The sequence below is a fragment of the Gastrolobium bilobum genome, unplaced genomic scaffold, assembly GCF_033153095.1.
Source record: "Gastrolobium bilobum isolate Gb01-03AN ecotype WA unplaced genomic scaffold, APGP_CSIRO_Gbil_v1 utg4102, whole genome shotgun sequence".
Lineage (NCBI taxonomy): Eukaryota > Viridiplantae > Streptophyta > Magnoliopsida > Fabales > Fabaceae > Gastrolobium > Gastrolobium bilobum.
The window spans coordinates 197,533-212,895 of NW_026896431.1; the positions used below are offsets into that span (position 1 = coordinate 197,533).

The 15,363-nt window shown below is 30.9% G+C and overlaps 1 protein-coding gene across 2 annotated transcripts; it reads right to left on the bottom strand.

Annotated features, from left to right (window-relative positions):
• Positions 1-8,473: 8,473 nt before the first annotated feature.
• On the bottom strand, positions 8,474-13,147 carry LOC133299700 (uncharacterized). 2 transcript variants are annotated; one of them, XM_061499185.1, is made up of 8 exons: positions 13,006-13,147; positions 12,804-12,906; positions 12,583-12,687; positions 12,370-12,455; positions 11,632-11,873; positions 10,726-10,915; positions 9,804-9,987; positions 8,474-8,983 (listed from the first exon to the last, which is right to left on the bottom strand). In XM_061499185.1, exons 1-8 carry the CDS (start codon positions 13,056-13,058, stop codon positions 8,681-8,683), a joined length of 1,266 nt encoding a protein of 421 aa, XP_061355169.1. In that variant the 5' UTR covers positions 13,059-13,147; the 3' UTR covers positions 8,474-8,680. The 2 variants fall into 2 exon arrangements, with proteins under 2 accessions (XP_061355169.1, XP_061355170.1); XM_061499186.1 differs by having other exon boundaries at positions 8,775-8,966.
• Between the last annotated feature and the right edge of the window lie 2,216 nt (positions 13,148-15,363).

The window sequence follows — 15,363 nt, forward strand, 5'->3', positions numbered from 1 at the left end:
ATCAGCATCAGCTACTTATTGTATTCATAAAAAATATTTGTATCTCTCTACCTCTCTCTTTTAAGTATTTTTTTTATAATCTCTCTTTTAAGTACTTAATTTTAATGTATTCCTTACGTATATAATAAATTAAATATAAACAAAAACAATGATCAAGGTTGAAAGTATAACTAATGTAAAATAATTCTGACTCTATTTAATAAATTGGGAGGGGTTATTGACAAACTTTTTTTCTTACAAAATATACTAAGTATGACTAGTCAGACTTCAATCAATAGTGTATGACCAGTCAGACATAGTGTAGTTTATAAGATTTGTAAACAAAAAATTTGTAAATACAATATTTTCTTAATAAATTTGATATTAAATTGTGGTGGATTTAGAACTAAAGATGTATTCCACAAGGGATGGAGTATGTTGATTTAAGGATGCTCAAAATAACAATGGAATGAACCAAGACTCTATTTGAATTACCCGTGTGCTAGGTAGATATCTTTACAATGGAGGGAAGTGTATTTTGGCTATGATGGCTCTAGATCTCAACAGAATAACAACTCATTAAAGTAAACAAAATCAAATATCTCTTCGATGGAAGAAGGGGAGTATTTATAAGGGAGTGGATACTCCTTAACGCGGGAGAAAGAGGGGGGATAGAGCTGTATCACTGCTAGTCTTGTCTTGCCTTGCCTCTTCTGCAAGGTGTTCTGCACCCTTTGTTGGTAAATGATGGACAATATTGCTTATCATGGGGTGCCCTATGAAAAGTTTCTTATGCGGGCCACTAACATTGAGCTTAGAGGGCCTGCAAGAACAAATATCATATATAATTATTGATATAATTAAATTTATTAATTAATGTATTACAATGATATTTAATAATAGATAAAAAAACCTTTACATTGATATTGCATTTTTTTTTTAGTTTTCTCAAGGTATCTCTCAGCCAACAGCCAAAGACTAATACTTTCGAAGTGTAGAGATTATCAAAGTGAATTTTGCCTCTACTAATAAAGACTAATCCTTTACATTGATATTGCATCTAATTAATTCTTTTTTATTTTTAATACAATGGGGGCATATTTAGCTAGCTTGTGTCATTGGAGATTAATGACACAAGGGTGCCCCACATCGATCTAATTTGAAGTTTTTATTATTATTATTTTTATGTGTTGTCCTAAGATTTAAGCCTCGAGATAGAGAGGACGCATCTTTAGCTACTATAACCCAATCCTTGAAAAATGAATATGCCTCATTTAACCAAAGTAAATACGTGAGTGGACTAAGCTAGCAAGAAGGTGTTAATAGTGCCAGGAATGTTTCTGGAAAAGAAGCTCTACGAAAGTTTTCCCCTATGACCAAATCGTAAGGTTCATTTTCACGTATTCCTGAAATTTATAGTTTAATATTATTAATAATATGTATGATTATGCCATTCAAATGTTATATTTTTAGTAATTAAGTGTAGTGCTTTAGAAGTATATAATTTTTTTTAAAAAAAATTTAGATAAAATAATGCTACTCACGCATATTTATCTACACTAGTTCATTGTTTATGACAATTGACAATGAATTTATTATTTAAAAATGAAATATTTAATAAATATTTAAATTAATAGTTTTAATTAATCAAAATATTTAACAGGTTCTTTTAAAAAAAATGAATTCAAATATACTTACAATTTTATAAAATATGATAACGAGATTCATATTTAAAATTTAATAATTATAAGACTTTATTTATTGTTCCTTAATAATATTTAAATATATGTTTTGACTTTATATACGTCTATCTGTGTCATTAAATTCATTTTTACATTTTAAGTAACTTAATTTTGTGTAATTTGTTTCAAAACAATATCTATTAGTATTTCATAAATTTATGTACATAATTTAAAAAAAAATTTATGAAAATTATATTTTGTGTTGATTTAATGAACTTTTTTAAAACATAAAATGTCTATATAATTTTTAAAACATATATATGAAAAAGGTATATATGTTTTATAATTTATTACTATTTAGAGTAAATACCTTTTTTGGTCCTCAGCAAATTTCACGAAGCCTGTTTTAGTCCCTAGCAAATAAAAATGCCCATCGTTGTCCCTAAGAAATTTAAAATGGACCCATTTTAATCCTTTTGAGGACTAATATAGGTCTTTTTTGAATTTGTGAAGGATTTCGATTTCAACTAAATGGATCCATTTTGAACTTCTTAGGGACCACAATGGAACTTTTTATTTGCTAGGGCCTAAAACGGGTTTCGTGAAATTTGCTGAGGATCAAAAAAGGTATTTACTCTAATATTTAATACACTTTAACTTCTATTTGTTTAAAAATGTAGAAAGATAATTCTAAAAAAATAGAATCAAAAGTGAAAAAAGATATAAAAATGAAAATTTGAAAGAAACATAAAATTAAGTTAAATTTAAAAATTCACAAGTGAAAAATTATAATGATATCATAAGACAATTATTTTTTTGGTAATAATCATATGACACTTTTAGTCAAACCATTTTTTTTTTCTTTATTTCTTCACCTATTCAGTTATCCGATTAATTTTATTCGAGCCGAATATGCTCAAAGATGGCAAAGCTCTCATGATGTATGCTTATAGCAGAACTTAATTTATCTCGTTTTTAACATGTTCGTATTTTAATTTTAATACCTCACACACAAGTGTGAGGAACAACAATCAAAATGTCACACTATTCATAAAAAATTATCTGAATGTGATTGAATTTTTTTCCCTAAAATACCATAACACCTAACTCGCCTATGATTTACCGACACTGACACGGGACACGCGACACGACATGACACGCTAAAACGTAAATTCTAAAAAATATCATATTTCGACACGTTGAGACACGTTTTGATATTAAATAATATTTTTAATATATATAATATAATTTATATTTAATACATATAACAGCCCATAATAAGTCATATAACGAATCAAATTTTCAAATCTTATAACATAAATATAAATAAATTCTTTTTCTTACCTTGTTAATTTTTCATGTCAAATTTCATAACAACAAAAAATTGATTTAGAAATTATTTTTACATGTTTAGTTAATAAAATAAAAATTAGCTCTAAAAAAAATGTTGGATGCATGTCGGAGCGTTGACCGTGTGTTGAAAAAAGTTGACTGCGTGACGAAAAACTTGTAGGAGCATTGATCGCATGTCCTAAAATGTTGATCGCGTGTCGGAACATGTTAGAGCGTGTTCGTGTCCGACACACATTTTTTTCAAAAAGCTGCATGTCTGTGCATCGCAGTAACTCGCTACAACACTTGGCGAGTTAGGTGTGAACACGTGACAGTAGGTTAATGGCCATGTAAGCCTCTGCACAGTGTAACAAGATTACGTGACAGACAGCTTTTGCCCAAGCCTGCCACGTGGCCTGAAACGCTAGGCAACGTAACGTGTTACGTGTCAGCTTTTCTGACACGTGACAAATTCGCAATGCTGCATAGCATATTACGTGATTGTTGTGCAGTGGCAGAGTCGAGCTCCAATTTGAGCCTGGGCAAAAATTTATATGTGTGTTTATTTTTCTTAATTTTAGTTAGTTCATATTATAATATATTTAAGTTATATTAAATACAGAATACCTGAGCAAGCAGCACTAAGGAGAGTTATAATTTTATTAAAAATAATTTATTTTTTTATACAAGTGAAAATTAGACACGTAACCTAATACAACTTACCAAAATCTTTCACCAAAAATATTTTAAGTTTTACATAGGGCCAAATTACAATTTGTAGTCCGGGCCAAATTACAATTTTAATCCAGGTTAAATTATAATTAATAATATAATTATACATAATAAGTACAATTTGTTAAATTTTAGCCCGGGCCGAGGCCACACCCACACTATATGTGGCTCTGCCACTACTGTTGTGACACGTGTCACACATGCATTGCTTGGTGCTGCGATGGCCATGTAAGATGCTACGTTGCTCAACGAGTTTGCCACGTGTCAGACACGTAACACGTCAAGCTGCCTAGCATTTAGGCTGCGTGACAGAAGTTGTTTGTCATGTAATCTTGCTGCATTGTACAACGGCTTATGTGGCCATGAATTTGCTGCCAAGCGCGCACATTTAACTTGTCAGGTGTTATAACAAAATAGATGACGTGACATTTTGAAAAAGAATCTAATGCGTGGCATTTAGATAATTTTTTGTGAATAGTGTACCATTTTGGTTGTTGTTCCCAAATGTGATGCAACGTGCTTCTTAGTTCTTAACCAACCAGTCAACGACAAATAACATCGAGAAAGCTGATGAGTTTAGAATCTTAGCTAAAAACACGATGTTCCGTATTCACGTGCTCCATTTCACTCCATTGATGATATGTATATATCAAGTTCTTCAATGCTTTTGTTTTATTATATCAATCATTAAAGTAAAATTCAAAGTATGATGTCACAAAATACATTTAAGAAAAATGAATGTTATACATTACACGGAGTCATCAAACACTAACCAGCGTATAGGGTATGTTTTTGATACACAATATGAAATAAGGTATGATAATATAAGTTTAATAGTATAAGATCTGATTGTACTAAATTTATTTAAATTTTAATACTATCTAACGTTTGACATGATATTATATAAGATAATATTATACAGTGTTTGGTAATGCATTGTATAATATTATAGGATAGAAATAAATATTTTTGTCAAAAATACTTTTTAATAAAAAAATGATATAATTCTACCAAATATGTCATATGATATTAATTTTTATAAAAATATATTGATCAGTGTGTTCAATGTATATAATATTTTTTATAAAAGTAAAAATATCCAATATTTTAAAAAATAATATATTGAAAAACTAATTTTTTTTAATATGTTAATATTAAAATAATATATTAATTCTTGAAAATTAATATTAATACATCAATCTCTTATCAGGCCTAATCCTTCCTATTTAGGCATGATTAGGGGTGTAAATGGGCTGAGCTAGGCTATGCTTTGGCTTAAATAGGTTAGGCTTATGTAAAAATATTGGGTATGGCCTGGCCCATTAGCCTGTGTAGGCCCCAAATTACAAGTCTGTCCTGACCTATATTTAAAAAATAAAAGTCTTGACCTAGGCCTATTAGCCTGTTTAAGTTCATTAAACGTTCAACAATTAAAAGAATAACTAAAATAATATAATTTTATTATTCAAAATTATTAAAATAATAATTTTATTTATTATATTTTAAATAAATAATATGATATAGGCCGGCCTATACGCTTATAGGCCCGTCATGTACAAAAAAAGCCTATGGCCTATTTTCTAAATAGGTTTTTTTAAAAGCCTAAGTTTGTTCTATTTTACTCTTTATAATAGGTCAAGTCGGGCCTAATATAGGCTAGGCCGTAGGCCCCTGTAGGCCGGCCTAGCCCATTTACACCCCTAGGCATTATTAAGTTATACATTATTTTGATGTATTAAGGAATTTTGTTGTATAAATTTATATTATACGATAATTGTTGCGACTTCGGCAATTGCACCGGTCATAAAAGTAATAAAAGTGTACTGAGTACGAGATCGTTCTCACGAGGATTGATTTTCAAGCACTAGTTCACTAACAACGAGTTAGTTGGACAATCGAATTTGAGACAAAAAGCAAGAAAATCAAGAACAAGCAAGAACATGCAATTCTCAAATTTAAAGCAAGCAAAGAAAAACAATTTGGTTTTTGTTATGGATATGTATATCATATCCCAACTACCTACTAGAATATCCGGAGAGATATGGAATCAGCAACATCTCAACAGCCTCAAACAGCCAAAGGATATAAGATAAGGATCACACCCCAACAGAAGGGGAGGGAATCCTACTACAATTGGGGGATCTCAAAAGGAACAATCCTAGGAAGGTAATCCTATAAATAAGAGCCTAAGGACCCCAGGTAAACACTTGGAACTCATTTATTACTTATGCCCACACTGTGCACACACCCACCCCTTGGCTATAAGCCTAATGCTTGTGCGCAGTCATTGGGACATCGGCTATAAGCCTAGTATACACTTGATATACACTATCTCTGAGCGCATACCATACGGTATAGCAATACGGTCTATCCAGGACCAAACAGTTTTGAAAATCAAGAAAGAGCGTAGTTAATGTTTCAACTTCCCTCAATATCCTTCTTATGTTATGGATTAAACAATCAAATAATCGTCTTTAATATAATGTCAATCGATTCCTCTAAAGTAATTAAGGTTCAATCCCTTATTACCTTAATTCTATGTAATCTTGAAAGAATCATAGTTTCCCGTTTGTTCCCGAAGAAAACATGCATTAACAACAAGAATCTAAAGATTGCATAATTACCCTATGTATATCCCTAGATCACAAGAATTATGATGAATTTATCAAATCAGGGTTTATGCACTAACATCCCTATTGCCCTATTGTCATACAATTCTCCTAAATCAATCTACATGAGCAAACTCCGAGAAAACATTACATATAGATAAATTCATTCAACTATAAAAAGAAAAATTACAAAGACAATTTAATCCATAAACTTAATAATTTAATTGGGTTTCATCTACCCTTAACTACATAAAAATCTAGTCTAACATAGCAAAATCAAAGACAAGATAAAGTAAAGAAAATCCCCCAAACTCCATTATTGGTATGATGGCATAAGGAATCCTAAAAACCCCCCAGCTTGTTCTTGAATTCAAACCGCTCCAAAGCTTGAAAGACGCTTATCTCTCCAAAATAGGATTTGCTCTTCTCAATTCTTAAAAAGCTCCTTTCTTTTTTAATGTGCCACCTTTTTATAGTGATGAAATCATATCTTTTAATTCCCATAATATCTTCAATGTAATCTTTACTGTAATCTCCAATCATGTCTTTAATCAAATCTTTAAAATCTTCTCTTTTATATTTAAAGGAAATAATTTCCTTAAAAATATTCAAGAGAATCTTCAATAAGATCTTCAATCAATTGTATGATTCAGAAAAATAAATCCACTTGAGCTCTCCAATTTATCTTTTTATTGAGCTGAAAATTACTGTAAAATATAAGAATTTTTATGAGAATATTACTGAGAATAAAATAATATCTTAATTATAATTCTCATAACTTTTAATTATTTTTAAATCAATTTCATACTCATATTAACCCTTAATTCATTATAAATTGGAGATTTATCAATAATCATATCAAACAATTAAAAATATCATAATATATAGTATAAACTTTAAGCTTTGGTCATGAATTTAGTTTTTAAATAAATGGGAGCTCACCTCATATTTGAAGCATAAGTAATCTATGTTTAAGCATTTGTGCACTTTAACTTACAAAAATAAATTTTATGAAACAATAAATCCTTCTGAGTGCTGGACGCAAATAATTATTATCCGCGCATAACCAGATGTATTATTTTTCTGACAATTGCGCTCTTTCTCATAAAAACAATTGTCCTCAACTGTAATTAATTGAGTATCATTTTATATTACACATTCCGTAAATAATAATTATTTTTTGTCCAAAATTTTCGCATGATTTTAAGATAGAAGTAATATTTGTTGAATATGAAATTGAAGTAGATGAGAAGTCTCACAGTAATTATTAATGGACCAAGTAACGACAATAATAATGGAAAAGTGTATTATATATTTATTATTTTGAGATTTTGGATTGAGATATGTGATTAGTCCACAAAAATATTTAGATAAAATATTTCTTTATTTGTCTTTGATGATATTTAAGAGTTTACCAAATTTATTTATAAAAGATTATATTTTATTTGGAAAAAATATTTGTCATTTTAAACGATATAACGTTATGTCATTTTAGATCATAACCGTTGATTTCCGTCAATTAGCGGTTATAATTTATTGGGTCAAATTTATTAATTAATTAATAATAAGTTTGACCCAATAAATTATAATCGTTGACTGACGGAAATTAACGCTTATGATTTAAAATGACACAACGATATATCATTTAAAAGAACAAACTTTTTTTCCCGAAATTTATTAATATCGTGTTTCTATCTCAATTCAACCCGATTGTTTCCCATTCTTATTTCAGCGAATCATTTTGGTAAATCATTACAAATTGTTTTTTTTTTTGGTACACTGTAAATCATTACAATTTACAAAGGCCTACGGTGAGGCAAATCTAGAAGAAACAGGCCCACTGCACTGAAGGATGACCCCGTTGTTAAATTCTTTCCATTTTTGTAGTTGCTGATTATATGAAGCGTCTCTGTTGTGCAATATAAAAATAGCAAAAGTTTGCAATTATAGCCACGTTACAATTATTATTAGGCAAAGCCTTATATTGTCTTGTGATTTCGATGGAATTGACGACTTTGTACCCCTGATTAAAAATATCACCTCACTTCCTACACGTGGTTATAATTAAGGGGTGAAAAAAATATATAAAACGAACTGAAATGGATTGTATAATAAACAATTATGGGATTACTTCCTTATAAATTATAATGACTTGGACATCCATTTTTTCTCTAAGTAGGCTTTAAAAGTGGAGTTAAATACCACTAGTCTCATAGAAGTAACGAAGAAAGGCAAAAAAATAAAATAAAAATAAAAATTACTGCTACATGTGGCGTATTAACAATAATTCAAAGGAAAATCCGGGAGATAATGGAAAGTGGATTAGATTACACAAATGGACTACTTTTACTCGCTGGAATTTGCTAACCCTACCATATTGAGCATATGACGATCTTCCTTAAACCTCTCGAGTACAGTGCCCTTGACGGCGTCGTTCTTGCCTTGTACCGCACCTTGAGTCACTCCCCAGCACTCTATTACTTCTGGCAATATATGGTTAGTCTTGGAGAGGCAAGGACTAGCAAATGTAGAACATGAAAACGTATGCCCTTGATCGAAGTTAGCTGAGAGAAATAAACCCAAGTGATTAACTCGTCCCCCAAAACCAATGCCATTTGGAATGTCCCCCGAACTGAAGTTGATGGCGCACTACAAGACATTATTAGCATTCAAGAGTAAAAACAAAAGAAAAAGAGTGAGAACTGTGTAATAAAATAGTCAGCAATTAGCGTGAGATCACTATCCTTCCCTGTGGAATGCATGGTAACTAAGTGATAACCATCTGACAACTGTTGAAAAAATAAACTTGATTCAGTTTTTTGGTCCATTGGGCTTTGTTATTATTTAGCCCAACTTCTAGAATAATCTTTAGGAGTAGTTTAGCCCAAATTCTAGAGTAATCCACTCTAGATTACTCCATGGAAATATCTAGAATAGTTCAACCTAGAAACTATCATGGAAATATCTAGGCTAGGAAAATAGTGGAGAATTCTAGAGAATGATTTGTAGCCATTAGATGAGAATAGTGTTGGCATAATCCTAGCCATTGGTTAAGGAGGTGCCACTAGTATAAGTAGGTGTGTCCTCCATCATTTTGTATCAAGCCAAAAAGCCAAAAGGAAAAAGAGTTCTGAAGTAATAAAAGTGTTCTCTTTCTCCAAATCTTTCTAAACCTTTTTTTTCAAATATCCTCCTCCCAACAACAACATCATAGTGTGCACACTTGTGTGTGAAAGATGCTTAACCGTGTGAAAGTTCATTCATGCTTAGTTTCAGACAAGCATTCATTCATGCTTAGCCTTGTTTGATACTCTCTATAAAGAACACCTCATAGTTCTTGTTTTTGGATATTATTATTGTTCAAATTACAGCATCAATGTTACTTAATGTACTTTGTAACACTGGTGCAAAATGAGAGCATAAATTAATATCCAGTAGTTTAGAATCTTAGAAACAAGTAAACAGTTACCCATTGTAGATTACTGTTTGCTCCAGTAGGTCTGAATATAGATGCCTTCGGATTTAGTTGAAAAAGGTAACATTTCATGTCTCCATAAAAATCAGCATGCCGCTCCCAGGGCTGAGAAGCATATCCTCCATATATATAACCCTCTTTATCCTTAATAATTAACACAGTTGGTCCTTCATGATTTCTGCAGTTAAAATTAAGAGTTATTTATGCAGTCCAAATTTCCAATTCTACATAGAATTTAGTTGGAGTAGCCCAGAAACTGAAATAAACATTTCTTACATAAAAAGAAACTGAAATGAATTTAATTGCATTTAGCATTTACAACCTCAGAAAACTACACAAATTGATAAATTGACAAATGAAGCCTCTTTCTCAATCAATGTTCTCATAATGGTAATAATAAATTAGTCGCATGTTATTTCCAACATTTACTGTTATGATAGATAAACCTTTAACTTCTGGATTGTAACAGCAAAGCTCCTACAATTTTTAGTTTATGACCAAAAACATACCAGTGAAATCTATGCATAGCTATTGGCTTGTAAACCTAACAACAAGCAACAAACCAAATTGTAGGACATGTGTAATACCAAACGCTTGCTAAGATTTAGATATCTCGAATGTCACTCAATTCTAAAATATTCTGGAGAATGGAGATATTGTCAAAGTAAAGAAAACGTCTCTGTCCTGCAAGTCATCATGTGTTTCTCACTCATGTTAACCACTAAAGGTCGCATACATGTCATGTATACTGTTTCTTCTAGACTTAACCCCATTGATTAATTACAAGGTCCAGCTGGCAGCTATTCACAATCTCCTCTACTGCTAAGTTCTGCAATTTTGTCTTTATCTGTGAAGTAGCCAGAAATCTACTAATTTAAAGGAGTAGGATGCTTCAAAGGCAAGAATATGTACTCACGAAATATTGCCCAAGAATGTATTAAAACTAAGACCATTAACAGCACTATGATACAAAAGCTTCCAATCTTCCAGCTCTTGCTGAGAAAGTGCTCCTCCTATATGCCAAGCATATTCCTTTCTCAAAAGTACAATGTTAGAATCAACAGCCTTTGAGGTCAATAGTTTAGGAATTTGAGAACCTGGTCGTCCTAGAAAAAAAGAAAAACATTGGAATAAGAAAATATGCCAACCATCTATCCTGAATTTTCCTAAAAAACAATCGTGCATATATTTATCTGAAAAATGGAACTAAAATGAATAGTCAAAAAGTGAAGCATATAGTTTAATGAAATTGGATGTGTCTGTTTAACAGTCTAAGAGATGCATGTCAGAGTTCTATGCAAAGACAGTTAGCGGAAGAAATTCTTTTACAACTTACAAAAGTAAGTTTTTGGTTAATACCAGAATACTTACAAGAGTATATCATGCAAAGAATTGATCCTAAGTCACTGATATTCATTTGGGCAAGTAACTAGTGTGTATTATGCAGATCATCATCATCAGCTGCTATTTACATTTAATATGAATGAATAATCTATGCTATTAGAAGAAAGGCCATTATTTCAGCCAAACTATTTTCATCTAGCGTAGGTCAAATAAAACACATAAAATAATTTTTGGTGCCATAATATTCCTTTTGCATCCAAGCTTAGGACTGAGTATGTAAAATTTGGGGAAGCAAAGAGCAAAATCAAAGGCAAAGTTTGATGAGCATGAAACTTAACTAGGAAAATTGAAATCCAACCAAATCTGTGGTTCATCTGCTCATAACTCCATGATCTTGATCTTTTTATGTCATAATTCAGATAAACTCATACGAAATTAAGTCAAGAACAAAAATATTTGAAATTAAGCGCAGCAATACCTGAATCAGGTGGCAAAAGCAAGCTTCCAAGAAGCTTCCTCACAGATGGGAGATGAGTACACCAACTTCTGAAATCTTCAAAAGACATAGTCTCCTCAGTGCACCCTTCATCATGCACGGAGAAATTTGCAGCATTCAGAAATATGTTGACAATGTCCAGATGTGAACTTGATGTAGTTTCAGAATCTTTTATGCATAATATATTGTTAAAAATGGCAGTCATAACAGATTCCAAATCAGACCTGCATCTCCAATGTAACATGCATCAACATAAATATGAAAGGGGAAAAGGAAAACAAAATAATTTTTAACACAGCATTATAACTGGATAAATCTATATATATCCATAAAATAAAAACACAAACTTTTTAAAAGCCCTTGTCCTTTGTTAGAAACATAAACAGAATATCAATCCAGCTGACAACACCATTTCCAAATAAGTAATTATCACTTGTAGAACCAAATCACAAATTTCAACCAATTAAACTAAATTGTTTAAATCCAAGAATGAAACTCCATTGCTTGAAAAAGTAAAGTATCTATACAATAATTCGACAGACTGAGAGATATCTAGATATAAATTGACTAAAGTTCACTTAAATGAATTCGAATTAGCAGATAAGTAAACTAGCTTAATTTCTTTATTATTTGTACAAAATGGAGGCTTGTGTATGATCAGTCTTGCATTTAGCTTTTAAAAGGTATAGAACTAGAAGTTGTAAGTCAGTATTGCTCTACCTCCCTACGAAATTATCCCCAGATACATCTAACAAGCGAAAGATGAATTCTTCAATTTCATCTTTTGTTCCTTTCTCATAATTAGCCTGCAACATGAAAAATTAAACCCATGATGCCATGTCAGATAAATCCTAATTTTGGGACAATACCAAAACAAAACAAAAAAAAAAAAGATCATGGTAATGATAATGATAACGATAACGAATAACTCACTTTAGCAAGAACGAGGTCTTCAAATGTTAAACTTTGATCCTTGCGCTCCTGAGTAACTAAATCAAACATCCTCTCCCCAATGGGGCCATGCAGTCTAAAATATGACTACAACCCAAAAAAAAAAAAAAAAAAAACATTTATAGGTTTTAGAGAATAGTAACACTTGGGTTCTGAATGAAGGCAATTAATCATTGGATTGCATATAACAGTTAAAAACAAACCTGAAAAACGGAGGGAGAGATTTGTTTTCCATTGCCTTGGGATTGAGCAGCCAAAGAATTGAACAGAGACCTCAAGTCTTCTAGTTCCTTTTGAGTAAATGCTCTGCAATAATTTTTTAGATTACTCTATGAAAATTGATTTTGTGACAGAACGTGTGCGTGCGTGTGTGTTTGTTAGTGTGGAGAAAGAAAAAACAGAAACCTGGATGCTGAAACATAACGAGGATCATTGGGAGGTGACTGAGCGTTTCCCATTGCTTGCTTCGCCTCCAATTCCTATGATTTCGGTTCAGAATTTGTAGGTTCTGCAAACTTTTGTTTTACGTCCTTCATTTTTACGGTATTTATTTGTGCATAAACCCCTCTAGTTTTTAAATTTCCGAAACATAATGCGCGTAAAACTGTGATCTTAATCCTAAAACAGTTATTTACCATCTCGAAAATAATGTTTTAAATTGATTAACGTATTAACTATGTATTTATTCGTTTATGTAACGTAATTATTCATAATTTTCAAATTATAGTTCTTCTAATATAAATTTATATTTATAAACTAACTAATATTTTTAATACACCGTTGGTGACAACTTAAGACCTTGTGTTCTGAAACTATAAATAAAACTAAAATAGAAGAATGTAAGATTGAAAATCATTACGAGGTCCAGTTAAATTTATTAATTAAATCTGAAATAAAGAGTGTTTCTTCTAGCAGTTTTATTCTTATTGGGGATTGGTGAAAAATTAAACCAACCCAATAAAATTTAGTAATGCTCAGATTAAATGGTTAAAATTAACTATTTAACAGACCTAATCTTGAGTCTTGAGTCTTGAATAACATTACTGGTTAAACGTACAAGTGAATTTTAGTAAAACTTGAGGTAGCACCTGGAATTATGTAGTAAATATTTCTACATCAGATGCAGTAGTGTATTCATAGTTACGTGTGAACTTTAACATGTAAGCCTTTGTCGTAGAAACTCAACCTCCAACAGATTTAATTATTGATGAGAGATGCAATTATATCAAGGATCATAACTTCTCTAAGGGAGCGTTTGATTGAAGAGAAATTTCTTGAATAGTAGGGAAATAAAATTGATAGGGAAATGGTAAGAAAGTTAGATAAAGTGAGATAGATAGAAAAATGTTAAAAAAAGTTATTTGGTGGAGAAAAACTTTACTGGGAAAATTAGGTAAATTTTAGAAAATATATGTTTGGTTGGAGGTGAGATATAGATGGGAAAACAATCTTAAATTACTAAAATAACCCTATGTTTCTAAGAGAGAGAAACACAAGTTGAGAGAGTTCTGTCTCTCGTTGTCTTGTTGTTATACTTCAGAATCTCGTTTATTAAAGACGGAAAGCTTTTCAAAAAATCGATTCGTGCTGGTTTTTCAAAAAACCACATATGAAAAGCTTTTCAAACAGTATCAAAAGTTGGCTTTTCCATTTAAATTGAAAAACCTATGCATTTTGGATGACTGACTTTTTGCCTGAATCTACTCAACCATACACTTCTATTCTGGAATCCTTCTCTCTCACTTGTCTAGGAAAATTTTGGAAAGACCTCAGCCAAACACCACCTAAGGAGAAGCATAATTCTAGAGAAATATAACATAGGCCTTTCCCTGACAGTTACATTTTTGGGCCTTACGACCTCCATAAGTTTATCGATTTTTCTTTAGCAAATTTTCTCAGCGTCTTGTTAGAAATATCATTTTGGATATCTTCTTCCCCTTCTTTTTTTTTTTTTTTTTCTCTTCTTCTGTCATCCTTGTTTTTTTGTCACAATTTCTTCTTTATTCTATGGGTGTTTGGGGCCGTGACTCATATTTTCCCATGTCCTCTATTGAGGAAAATCATGTGCTGCTGAATGGGCCTGTAGGTAGAACTTGGTATCTATGGATAACTTCTTCATAGCCCAAGACTAGAGCCCAAGGTGGAGGTTATCCACGCAAGGAGTCCACCGTCAATGTTTTTCTGTTCATGCGTAGGTAAGCATTGAGCACATTTGACCACAATAATTGAATTCAAATATTATTTATTATCTTAGAGAGAAATTATGAAAATGAAATAAAAAAGTAAAAAACAGCAGTAAAAATAACTTTTTTTTCCTTAGCAAATTTGCATATATTATCTTTTAATTGCAAATCATGCCTTATCGTAACAAATTATCTGACTTATTTACCCCTCTATCTATAATAATTATATTGAAATAAAAGCAAATTCTTAAATGGCTATAATATTTTCTAAAATTTTGCTCACGAGTAACAAAATATATTTATTAAGAATTTAAAATAAAAAATACAACATTTACATTAGAAAGTTTTTGAAATATTACTTTTTTATTTTATTTTATTTTATTTTTTTTAATAAGTGCTTTTAGATTTTACCACACTCGTCAGCAAAAACTTTATAATTTATATTTCTTCTTACTTCTTTTATATATCATTTTAAAAAGCTTGTTTCCTTTTAGGAAAAAGATTTTTTCTTCTATAATAGAAATTTTTTTCCTTTCACATTTAAGTAAAAGTGAGTGGGTTTCATTATATCTTACTAATT